The following is a 13,453-nucleotide window of genomic DNA, read 5'->3' on the forward strand; positions in this document are numbered from 1 at the left end:
AGGGTTAGGCAACTGGAGTTGTGACTTGCCCAGGGTCACACAACTAGGAAATGCCTGAGGCCAGATTTGAACCCAGTAGTAGCTGTCTCTAGACCCAAGCCATCTAGCTGCTCCCCTTCATAAATTTTAAAGCACTATATTAATTTGAATTATATATTATGATTTAGATTTGTGCAGGTTCACACACACAGGGCTTTCTAATTCTTTTCACCTACTCCTACAGACAAAAACCAAACTGCTGTCTTATTCCCAAACACTAGGGAAAAAGACAAGTTTCCAGACTCAGTTAACCACAGAAGTATCATAAGACAGTATAGGGCCCTTACAAAGAATCCTGAATATAGCCCGGGAGGGCCTGGGTTTGAATACCACATCTGCTACTCCTTGGCAGTATGACCCTGGGTGAGTCACTTAATTTCTCTAGGTTTCACTTTTCTCCTCTGAAAAAAGTTGGGTTATATTAGGTGTTCTTTAATGTTCTCAAACTTAGTGCAGAAAAGGACTTTAGAGAGCTTATGTATGTGGCCCAAATCATACATGCAGGAAATATCAGAGCCTGGACTGGAACTGACGTCCTTTTACTAAATCCCAAGTGCTTTCCACTGTAACATATTGCCATCCTAACACCATAATGCCTCTTTCCTAGTTTTCTCCTAGAAATTCTTTTCCCTAGTTTCTTTCTTTGTGCCTTTTAAAAAAGGTAACTCTGAAGAAGAATATTGGTGTTTTCAGACATTGCCTATTGAATGCAACCTTGGCTTAACACAATGAGAAAATTCAGTTTTCAGTTATGATTTGTGGCATTTGGGGCCCCAAAAGCTAAAAAAAAAAAGCAACATAGCACCATCTTCCTTTCATTCCCATGATGCTATCTTTCCCTGGCCTTGGAGGCCATCGTGGTGCTATTCTGTGCCCAAGTAATGGGCAGGTGTTATAGCAAGCTAACAAACCATAAGCAAAATAACACACATTTTGTTTTAGAATCCTGATGCTAATAAATATTATTACCTTTTCCCCTCTTTTTTTGAGTAAGAAAGACGATTAGCTACAACTTTTTTTTTTTATAGTACTCAGACCTATTTCATGACTTCTGCAGCATTTTGGGTCATACATTTCACAAACTATTTGACAAATAGTATAAAAAAAATCCACTTGTCTCCCAACAAAGTGGAATGCAGACAAGGGAAAAATACATTCACAGATACCTTTGGGCGTAATATTAGCTTTAGTTTTCAGGAAAGGATTATGCTTTCTAATTGAATTCTCAAGATCATTAAGGACTGGGCCTATAACCAGGTCAAGTGTACTTGGAAAGTGAAGCAATAGTGGATCCATAATTTAATGAACATTAAGACACCCCAAATTTCAATGTCAGACATGACTGTTCTGTTGGTCCACCACTGGTCCTTAGTAAAAAAAGGGTTTATTTAACCCTTAAGAAAGCCAGAATAGGATGACTCTTCCTCTTCCCCACTTTCATCTGGTTCTGGATGAGCTAGTGATTATAACTGACTGAAAAGTGTGGCAAATTCTTTGTCAAAGAGATTGATTGATTACCTTATTTGCAGCTTCCAATGGGTGGCTTCCTCAGGTGACTGAGGGAGGGGGCGTCACTCTGAAGGTGGGATTTTTTTAGTTGCACACTCTTGAGTGCCTTCAAACAAACTAGGAGGGTTTTTGGTTACAACATTTGATTTGGTGATCTGTGCAGACAGGTGGTGCTTAACATTTCTTTTTAAAATTTTTTTTTGTGAGTAGTTTTCTTGAAAGCATGATTTTTTTTTTTTTGCTTAAAAGCAAAAAAAAAAATTGGCATTAGGGCATTTCAAGGAACAAGTTTCAATTTCAGACAACCAGAATTATGGGAAAGAGGGGAAGACGTCCTTCAAGGGGTCTATGTCAAAGCCCTTTATTTCATACATGTTTTAACTGTTATGATAAAGCCATGGACTAAAGGGATCTCAGTGGATAATTTTGGCCACTATGGTGGTCAGCAAGGTGGCAGAGAAGATACTTTCAATGCTAATGCCCATTGTGTTAAGAACTTGTAAATTTTAAATCTGGGTTGTATTACCAACTTATCTGAGGGCTACTTTCTCCATTTCTTTATCCTTTTTTTTCTCCATAGATTACCCCAAAGCAAAAGCTAAAAGGATTTTGAAGGCACCCTGTTCAGTGCAGTCGTCTTTGTTCTGAGACAGAATAGATTTCTGACCAAGACTCCAAAGGACGATTACAGACCAAATGATTGTTAAGGATTTTATCCAGGTGAAGAAAATTGATGACATAATTGAACTCTATTTATTTAATATTTGAAACGTGGAGTGCATTTCTGAAATTGCACAAACATTTACAACATCTGGAATTCCCGAAAGGACATCTGGGCTTTCTCTGGTGTGCAACTTTTCACTTCTGATCCAGATACTTTGGTGTTGTGTAGACTCTGTCTTAGCTGAGTATACAACACATCATGGGAGTGATAACAGAGGTTATTTGTATCGGAAAGGCCTGTTGCCTTCACTGAAAAGATGTTACATGTGAGAGCTACTGAACCATGTCACAGAGAAAACCAACATGAACAGAGTTGACATCGTAAAGTGTGATGCAAAGGAGATGTGTGGTACCCATGCCCATCTATACTGAAAGAGCAAGCTGTGTGAAGCCGTCTACAAATACAGACACTCCTTTTCATAACTGTTGGACCAATTTGTGTGTGGCACGGTAATACCCCCTTTTATCCCAGCTATACATTTTGTTACAATTAAACAACACAGGCCATTACATGGGCCCAGGATAGGTGCCACATGAAAGAGTTTATCTTGATTTTAGGAGGAGAGAGTTCTTGTTATCACCTCTGCTGACATCACAGCTGCATTTCAGAGGTGCTGACCAGGCCTAGGGCTTTTGCTTCTTCTGGTGTCAGTCCACTCTTCAGAGTTCTTCTTACTAAAATGCCATGGAAATCCCAGGCAAGAGAAGACAACAAAGAAACAGGTGATTAATAACCCAATCTGAGGTCAGATGATAGATTCTTATTATTTTCTAAGCAGATTTCAAAGGACTATAATGCCCATGAATGAATAATTTTTTTAATCTTTTCATAAAATTATCTCACCCCTTCCCCCTGCCTATCACCCATACTTTGCTCCTACCTAAGTGCCTTTGACCAGCTGACTTAGAAACTGATAAGGGTATGTGTATGGCCAATGGTAGAAAATAATTACAAATGCATTAGACATTGAAATTCTGCCATAGAAGGTGCAGTTATTTCCTTTTGCTATTCGTTTTTTGAAGCCACACTAAAAGGCAACATCCTCCATACTCAGAGAGCACAGTAGAGAAGGAAGACAAGAGGGAATCAATTTGACTTGTTGCCTACCTGTCTTCCTTCCCTTCTTTTCCTTCTTCCCTCCCTTCCTTTCTTCCCTTCCTCATTTCCTCCCTCCCTTCCTCCCTTCTTTCTCTCCTTTCCTTCCTTCCTTCCTTCCTTCCTTCCTTCCTTCCTTCCCTTTCTCCCTTTCTTTTTTCTTCTTTCCTTTCTTTTCCTTTCCTTCTTTCCTTCCTTCCTTCATTTCTACCTGCCTATATTTGGAGTCAGAGAGCCCGAGCTCAAATCCTTGCTCTACCTATGAGGAAGTCACTTAGCCCCTTGGACCTCAGTTTCCTATCTGTTAGATCATAGTGTAGGACTACATCAATGGTCAGCAAACTATGGCTCCATAGACAATAGCCTAAATGACTTTGAAAATCTCTTACAGCTCTAAAACTATATCCTATGTTCCAGGAACTAATAATATTAGAGACAAAAATAGTTTCTGCCTTCAAGGAGGGAGTTTGTGCTCTATTGGGAGAAGCAACATGTACTCAGTAAAGTAAAAAGTAAAATCTGGCTACTGTGGAAAATGAAGCAAACTCAGTGGAAACCCAGCACCTAAATCGCCAAAGAAATGTCATAGGCCGAGGGGCAGAAAGTGAACATTCAAGGAAAATGTAAATTGCAATAATATAAAGAAGATGAAATAACTAGTTGTATGACCTAATCACAAGAAGTATAGCTACTACAAATTATGTTATTTTTCAGCTATTTCAGTCATGTCTGACTCTTTATGACCCCAGTTTGGAATTTTCTTGGCAAAGAAACTGAAGTGATTTTTCATTTCCTTCTCCAGCTCATTTTACAGATGAGGAAACTGAGGCAAAGAGGGTGCAGTGATTTGCCCATGGTCATACAGCTAGTAAGTATGTAAGGTCAAATATGAACTCAGGTCTTTGGAGCTTTATCCATTGTACCACCCAGATGTCCTCCACTACTAGTCACATATCCTAATATCCAACCTAATTAAGGAGATTCCAATTGTAAGGAAACAAGCTTCCATCAAGGAAGCAAACAGGATAGACTCAATACATCATCAAGTGGTGGGCCAGCTGCACTGAATCACACTTGGGAACTACTGAAAAATGAATTCGAGCAAAATAAAAAGCAAAACACAGAATGAAAAGTGAAAGTAGCCAAAAAGCAGTCAGGATATGAAGAAGAAATTCAAGCCAGAAAGATGTCTTTGAAGACAACTGTAAGAGGCCCTACACTCCAGTCTCAATTAAAGGAAGGGTTAGGAAAGGGAATAAGCATTTCTATAGTAGCACAGCTATTTTTTTTAAACAGATATTATCTCATTTGATCCTTACAAAATCCTATTAGGTAGGTGTCGTTATCTCCATTTTACAGTTGAAAAAACTGAGGCAAAGGGAGGTTAAGTGACTTGCCCAGTGTAAAATTAGGGAGATCATATTTGAACTCCGGTTTTCCTACCTCCAGGCCTTGCATCCACTGGCTCTTCTAACTACCACAATTAATTAACTATCAAGATGCACTACTTGCTGGTGCATTTGTCAAGTGAAAACACCTCTTAGATTGACTTCAGAATCAAAGAATCATTCAATTCAAATTTGGCCTCAGACATTTCTTAGCTGTGTGACCCTGGACAAGTCACTTAACCCCATTTGCCTAGTCCTTGTCCTTCTTAGAGTTGTTACTAAGACAGAAGGTAAAGGTTTTTTAAAAAAAAGAATCAATCAAAGATATAAACTGAATGGAAAGATTCCAAATACTTCTGTTCAATCAACCAATCAAAAGCAGAAATTAAGTTAAGATATCCTAATTAATCAAATTGGGAAGGAATGAAATGCTTCAGATACTGACTGAGATCTGATGATGAAATTGGCTGAAAGAATTAGACACACTTCTAGACTTATGTTAGGGAAAAGGATCCCATCAGAAAGATTCTAGCAGCTGCCTTCAGAATCAAGCTTTGGGAAAGGAAATCTCTTTTGTCTCCTACCAATACAAAACTATGTGGGGAGTGGGGTTAGAGTAAGTCCAGAGGGAGTCCCTTTACCTCCTCCCCTGCCCACTGGGGACCATGCCATTAGGGAAACCAAATCAGTAACAAACAGCACATCTGAGAGAGGACAAATTAGGCACACTGAAGAAAGGCACCGCCAGGGACTGTCATTTCTTCAGGATAAGGAAAGGCAGCTTTAGGATTCTTAACTCCATCCCTTAGAGTCCAGGAGCAAACTGCATCCTGCAGAACTTTATGGGGATCCCACAAAAGGATAAAAAGAAACCAGGAACTGAGTTACCCCTTTACCACATGCACTCTCTAAAACTTCAGTTCACTTTCCACTAGACACTATCTGTATTCAAATGAGAGAATATCATAGATTTTTAAAGAGAATGTTTTGTAAACCACTTTATTTACTAATTAACTCTGGATGGCTAATTGACATCAATTGAATAATTAGTGGAAAGCATACTAGCTGGGGCTCAGTGAGTTACTATATTAGAAAAACATCCCCTCCACCTTCAGGATTATCCCTGTAACCCCTTGGGTGGGGGTAAGTAGTCATCCTTCCTTTTGACAGACTATATAGTAAATGGTAGTAACAACCTGAAATTCACATACACTGTACTTAGAGGGATTTGGCTACAAATTGGTGGATTGGTAGATTGAGTATTATGGTTTATTAATTGCTAAATGATGCATGTGTTATGCTAACATCCCTCTGCAACAATGTGTTTTTCAGGCCTGTTCAGTTGGATACAATTTCCCAAAAGTATCAGGAACAGAAAATCTATTAACATTCAGGTTCTTATTTAAGAGCCCTGGAACAATGGCCATTTTCCTTCAGATCCTTGGGTCCTTCTCTCTTTCCTTTTAACCTTAGATATTTTAACAAAGAATGCTAATCTCTTAGCTTAAGCATGCTTGTGATTTATGACATGGTGATCACTCAAAAAAAAGGAACTAATAAGTTATTTCCAACTGTAGTGTTTATGACTGACAGTGGCTTTCTGTACTATCCCTATCTGATACTATTAATTTTCTGAAATAGTATGATATACTTACTAGCATTTGGCATTTAATACAAAGGGAAGAAACTCCTTTGGCAGAATTACAAACGTTGTCAGTGATGGCCTGTGGGGAGCTATTTAGGGATGGACAATGCTTACCTGACCCCTCAGACTATCCCATTCCGTTCTACCCATTCCTCACAATTGCCCTGAAACCCAAGCATTTTCCATCTGTGTTTTAGATTCCTTGCAGCCATAACACAATCTCTTCTTCCTTCTTTGCCATTAAACTCTAGATTGTAGGTCTAATTTGACTAAACATAATATTTTGTCTTTTAAAGGTCTTGTCTTGAGGCAGATTACTTTTAATTGAGTAATGGAATGCGCTCTATGCAGTGGCAATAAAAGTAAAACTTTCTAATGACCTTTTATGTTCTTTAAGCAATCCTTAAAGCATTTGCTGAAGAAACAGACTTTAATAGGTTAGAATAGGATAAAAACACCCTCTTGTTCTTGACGAGAAAGGCCTGCTGAGATCTCATAACTAAAACACAAAATACTGCCTTAAGAAGGTCGAGAGGGCATAACATGTTGTACTTGGAGACATCTTAAGTTTAATGAAATTTAGCTATCTTGGTAGAAGGTGATGTCCATGAATGGTAATCTTAGTTCATTTAATGGAAAATGCCTGGTCAAATAAGTAGAGAAGTAAACTTTGCAGATCTAGGGGCATTTTGGAATGCTCAGTTCATTCCGGGCACACACTGAGAAAAATGTTTGGCACTTGGGTCATGTGGTGTTTAAGTAAGCATCACTGTGACAGCCATGTTCTGTTTATTTAAATAAATGGGAAAATTTTCTGACTATACAATGATCTCTTTTAGTCGTATAATTTCCCAATTCTTACCAAAAATAGTGGCATGTTGGTCAAACTTGATTCACTTAGCCAGGTTAATATGGCAATCAGGACCAAAGCCAAATCGATGGTCTTACAGATCAATTTAATGAATATGGGGGTTGGGGAGAGAGGGAACACGTATTTAATAAATACCTACTGGGTTCCAGGTAGCATTTAGTAATTTGAAAAAATTATCTCATTTAATCCTCACAACAACCCTGAAAAGGTAAGTGCTATTATCATTATCCCCATTTTCCAATTGAGGAAACTGAGGCAAACAGAAATTAAGTAACCTGTCTAGGGCCACATATTTAGTAAGACTCTGAGATTGATTTGATCTCAGATCTTCCTGACTCCAAACCTCACTACTCAATCCTTTGCACCACCTACCTGCCTCAGTAAGCTATACTCATCCTCTTTGATATCTCTACTGTTAGTACCAAGGATCATCACCCAGTATTATTTTGGATCAAACAAAAACATCAAAAATACATCCAGGTGGGTTTTACACAAATGGGCTTCTACAAGCCCTAGATATGGAATTGGATTTGCTTCTGGGTTTTAAATATAGTCATTGTTCAGTTATTTCAGTCATGTCCAAACTTCTTGACCCTATTTGGGGTTTTCTTGGCAAAGATACTAGAGTGATTTGCCATTTTCTTTTTCAGCTCATTTTACAGATAAGAAAACTGAGGCAAACAGGGTTAAATGGCTTGCCCAGGGTCTTAATTTAAACTTCAGTTAAAGGAATGTGTGCAAAATAGGATTGATCTACAGCAAAATTTCAAACTTCAAGAACTGTTGAACAGCATGAACTCAATATTTGTGTTTTTGCTTTTTCTTTGACTCTTCAGTGCCTAAAACAGTCACTTGCACATAGTAACAGATTGTTCTGAATACGTGAATTAATGGAATGTATATTTGATCCTGTCAGTTTTCTGATCAAAAACCTTCACTGACTCCCTATTTCCTATAATAAAAAATCAAAGTTCCTCATGATCTGGCTCCAACTTATCTTTATAGCTTCATTTCATTCTAATCCCTTTTGTAAGCTTTCTATTCTAGCCCAAGTGGACTCTTTGCTGGTTCTTGGCCTCATCTTGCTCTCCCAAGCCTTTGTGCAGTGCTGTGGGTCAGCTCATGCCCAGCTTGCTGTCTCTTTTCCACATCCCTGTCTAAAGTGCCTTTTCTGCCATAAGTCCCATGATATACTTCCTTGTCCTTCCCCAATATTTCCTTTCTCATATTTCATAAAGGGTAGCTAATGCCTGTGGTCTAGACCTCCCTTGATCAGATTCCATCATACATCATGTTTATTGGGGAATTCATTGTCCTCCTCCTGTCTCCATTAGATTGTAAGCTCTGACAAAGCAACAACTGGGATGCTTCTGATCTTTTAATCTCGTCTCTAGCATAGCTCCTCACATATAGTAGGTGCTTAACAAATGAAAACTGAGGCTCAAGACTGTCTAAGAGACAGATTCTGAATTCCAACCTCATCTTTGCTCATTTCAGGCAGGTTGATTCCAAGTTCCTTTTATGGATTTATTCTACTTCCCTCTTTAAGCCTTTTCCAAAGCAGTGGCCATATTGCCGAAAGTACTTTTTCCTTCACCCAGTCTACCAAGTTCCTTTGATTCTGAAGTATTTAGTGAAGTCCTGAAATCCCACCTCTTCCCCAGGGCCATCCCAGATAAAGCAAGGAAAATGAAGTCTTTCCCCTGGGCCTTAGTTTCCTTGTCTATGAAATGAGGGGATGAAGTAGAGAACGGGGATGATAATGATGTTTCCCATGGAGAACAGTGGTCCTTTGGTCAGTAGTCCTCCCTTCCCGCCATGGGCCCCACTGGAATTCATCCACAGTTTTGGAACTGTGCCCTGAGGTGGAGTTGTCCTATTGGCTGGTGAGTTCAAATTCTTCTAACCCACTTTATTTGGCATGTTTCACACCTCACCTAGTCATTTATCAAGAAATGAGGGCCCAAACCAGCATCCTGTCATTGGTCCTGCTGTTGTATGTAATATGCAGAAATGGGTAGAATCTTGGGCTTAACGGAGACCTATCCCTGCTGGTGTGGGAGCTAATCTCAACTCACATTCATCTGTGGTTAAGGTCTCTCTCACCCTATTCATATTCCATCATCAGGCCCCCTTGGGTGCTCATAACATGTATTATTCCACTTCTCTGCTTCCCAACACTTTTTGCTCTGGGAATTGTAATTAGATCAATATTACCATGGGTTATAGGCTGCTAGGTGGTCCAGTAAATAAAGTACCAGGGCTCATTTTCTCCAAGTTCAAATCTGGCTTCAAACACTTACTAGCCATGTGACCCTGGGCAATTCATTCAACTCTGTTAGCTTCAGTTTCTTCATTTGTAAAATGAGCTGGAAAAGGAAATGGCAAGCCACTCCAAGAAAACCCCAAATGGAATCATGAAGAGTTGGACACAACTGAAAAATGACTGAATAACAATAATTATTGATATTGGAAAGGACCTGACAAGTGTCCAATGGCCAGAAGTGTACTGGTAAATGTTCAGTTCTTGTGGGGAGGGGAGGGGAGAAGCATGCACCAAACAATTTTATATATAATCTAAATTAATAACATTTCCCCCTATTGCTATCTTAAGTCTAGAAATCAGCAAACAACTGATTTGCAATGTTCACCATTTCTTAGGTGTATGCCCCCTCCAGTGAAAATCTGACAATCAGCTCCGCAGACTAGTAGGAGTGGTATATCCCTGTCTATGGTTCCACTTCCAATCCCTATGACTTTCTGTGTCAGCATTTTATTTCCAGGTCATCATTCCCCTACGTGGGAAGTGCATCTCCTGCCCCTCTTGTCAAGTAAATGAAAATTAGAATATATTCTCCTTGAGGGCAGCAACTGTTGAATTTTGTATTTGTATCCACAGAATCTGGCACATAATAGGCATTCAGATGCCTTTTCATTCATTTTTGAACATATTAATACTTAATATTTATATCATTCAATCCACCAATAAGCATTTATTACACATTCATCATGTGTTAGGCCTTGTGCCTTGGAAATACAAAGAAATTCAAAAGTAGTCTATACTTCCATGGAGTTCCACATGCAAATACTGTAGTACATGTATGTACATGTTTGTACAAATACAAACATGCAAATAATGTTGTACATGCAAAATATATGTGGTGTAGAAGAGTGGTAATCACTGAGAAAAGACCCTGGGGAGAGCCAGGAAGTTATAGCAGTTTCCAGTTTTCAAGGGGGAGCTACATGGCACAGTGGATAGGGGACCTAGCCTGGAATCAGGAATACTCATGTATGTTGAGTTTGAACCTGACCTCAGACACTTAGTAGCTGTGTGACCTTGGGCAAGTCACTTAGCTCTGTTTGCCTCAGTTTCCCCATCTGCAAAATGAGCTGGAGAAGGAAATGGCAAATCACTTCAGTATCTTTGCCCCAAAATGGGGTCATGAAGAAATGGACATGACTGAAACTACCAAATGACAACAGTTTTCTAAGTGCTTCATCCACATAATCTCCCTAAGAAACTGATGGCTTAACTCTTTTAAAATTCCTCCATGATTACACTTACTCTTTATTCTTGCACTTTTATGATTCATCTGATTTTGACCCAATATTTGACACATAGATATTACTACCCACTCATGTCCTGGCTACTTATTTTATCCTATCAATTATATAATCATGCTGGTGTTCTTGGGTCAATAGTGTATGTCTTCAATTGGATACACACACACACACACACACACATATATGAAGAAGGGAATTGGATTATAGTATTATCGCTTCTTTAGACTCTGTCATGATTATATGCAAGTTATTCAGTGCTTGGAAAATTCCCTTGTTGTTGCTGCAAAAGTCTAAGCCAGAAGTTTAGCATTTTGCCCCTTTGCCTATAAGGCAGCTAGCATATATGGTAATGCCTTTGGATTTGCTGCTTTGTGTAACTTTGACCTACAGAGACATACAATACATTGTTTAGGAGAAGTCAGGAGAAACTACTGAAGTTGAACTCAGGGGATCAGCATGATCTGAGATGTTCTTAATGAGATTTGTGGACAGGTTCCTGGAGAACTTCAAAAACCATTAAAAAAAAAAAGGGTGGTGGTAACTGAAATGTGCTGGGTGACTGGTTGGCCCAGGGGCAGAGGAAAATGAAAGAAAGATATTATACTGTAAGAACCTTCTGTTTTCTCTAAAGGATTTTTCAGACTCTATCATTCTCTTCCTTCAAGAAATTCTACTTGTCAGATGTCACTGTTGTGTACTTCAATACCAAATGAAAGGAAAAGGTCAGAGACAGACTGTCTCAAATCTAGTTTGCCTATGTGAAATAAATGTAAAAGAGGCCATACAATCTCTAGGTTTTTATAAAAGAGACACAGTAAAGGACAATGATTTATAAAGTGACAGAAAGAATCATGGTACAATGGGAAAAGCCCTGGCTTTTGAAATAGGGGGCTCAGGCTTAAATCCTGCCTTTTTCATTTACTGCTCATGTGGACTTAGACAAATCACTTCATCTAATCTACCCCACCTCAGTTTCCTTATCTGTAAAATGAGAGTCAGACCTGAGGGCTTCTAAGATCCTCTTCCAACTCCAGACCCATGATCCTATGAATTGGAACATCAAAGAATCTGAAACAGGAATCCTGGAGGTCTCCTAATCCAACCCTCTCATCTAGAGAAGAGAAGTAATTTACCAAGGTGTAAGGGTCAGATGGGATTTGAACTCATTCCACTGCTTTCTGAAATCGTACTGTTATGTCAGAATCCAATCAGATAGCATAGACTGGAATTTGACCAGGAGCAAACTTGAGTTAGATCAGCCAGAAACTAACTAGACTGAAAGAAAAAAAATTCAAGTTGGAAAAAAAAAAGGAGGATTTATTGTGGTAATTTGGATGCCCTTCCTTGTCTCTAAACTGAGCAAGTTTTGGATTTTTCATCAGGATGTCTGGCACGGTGTAGGTAGAGCCATAAGCTTCAAACCCAGCAGACATTTAATTATCTTAGCAGCCCTCAAATTGTTTTCATATCATAAATTCCTGGGTTATTGGAAGGATACTATTCAGTTTCTTGGAAATGGTGTGAATGCTTCTTGCTAAAGCATTTAGTGATTCTCTCCTTCAGCTGAATGAGTTTATAGCCAGATTGTTTGTGTCATTCATTACCCACTTCATTATCCACTTCTCTCAATGCCACTGTTCAGCAATTAAAATCAATGAACTGAAGCCGGAGGCCTTGAACTGTGCAACTTTACATTCATTTTTCAGTTGTTTTTGATTCACCAAAACATCATGTTGAGTCTTGGAAAGGCTGGAATCTATCAATCACATATTACAAAGGAAATCAGGGTCAACCTAAACTTTTATTAAGTCCCAAGTTTTTCTCGTATTTCCACTACATTCAAATGAAAACCAGTTCTATGGAAATAAACAGTTTTGCTGAGAGAGATGTTCTTGGTCAGATGAAAGAATAGATGACTCCTTTATGCAAGGATGGAAGAAGATTGATAAAACAGAATTATCTTAGATAAAGGCAAACCACAGGCATGTGAGAACTAGATCATGGAATCCTAGAGTCAGAAGAGGCCTTTGGGGCCATCTCATCCAACCTCCCACCTGGTGCAAGACAACTTTTGTGTTCTAATGGAAGATCTCTTTGAGCACAAACCAAGAGAGAACTGGGGGAGTTAGGTCATGATTTTCTTAAATGGATCATCACTTTATTAATAGACCAGGGCAAGAAAATAAAGACTTATAAACAATGGTTTGCTGGTATGTTTTTACAACTTCCATTTGAAGAGATATTTAAAGTAGCAAAATTACTCATAGCTCAATAGGAAGTCTATGGCAAATAGTGTTCATATGTAAGTCCAAGAAGGCCCTGCTTCAGGCTACAACATGCCAATGAAGTGATTAGGGCTCTATTTCCTCCAAATAAAAATTAGCTCCCTAAAACAAAAGATCTCTTAGACAAGGACAGTTTTGATGAAGAAAGGATAATATAGATAGATTAATTCTATGGGAGAAAATTAATAAAGCCCTCTCTCCCAAAACTATCTTAAATTCATCTTGTATATATTTTCATACAAATGTAAGAATAAATTTACATATGAACATATCTTCTCTTTTGCAATGGAAGTTCCTTGAAGGCAAGGACTATTTCTCCTTTAGAATTTG

The 13,453-nt window shown here is 38.7% G+C and overlaps 1 protein-coding gene across 3 annotated transcripts in view; it reads right to left on the bottom strand.

Annotated features, from left to right (window-relative positions):
- Window positions 1-2,245: 2,245 nt before the first annotated feature.
- The window catches only part of FHOD3 (formin homology 2 domain containing 3), a 703,058-nt gene continuing 691,850 nt past the window's right edge, over window positions 2,246-13,453 (bottom strand). For all 3 annotated transcript variants that reach the window (XM_044664978.1, XM_044664968.1, XM_044664960.1), the window contains one exon: window positions 2,246-2,946. In XM_044664978.1, coding sequence (XP_044520913.1) covers window positions 2,864-2,946 — 83 coding nt within the window. In that variant the 3' untranslated portion in view covers window positions 2,246-2,863. The remainder of the gene's footprint in view (window positions 2,947-13,453) is intronic.

This window comes from Gracilinanus agilis, chromosome 1 (assembly GCF_016433145.1).
Source record: "Gracilinanus agilis isolate LMUSP501 chromosome 1, AgileGrace, whole genome shotgun sequence".
Classification (NCBI taxonomy): domain Eukaryota; kingdom Metazoa; phylum Chordata; class Mammalia; order Didelphimorphia; family Didelphidae; genus Gracilinanus; species Gracilinanus agilis.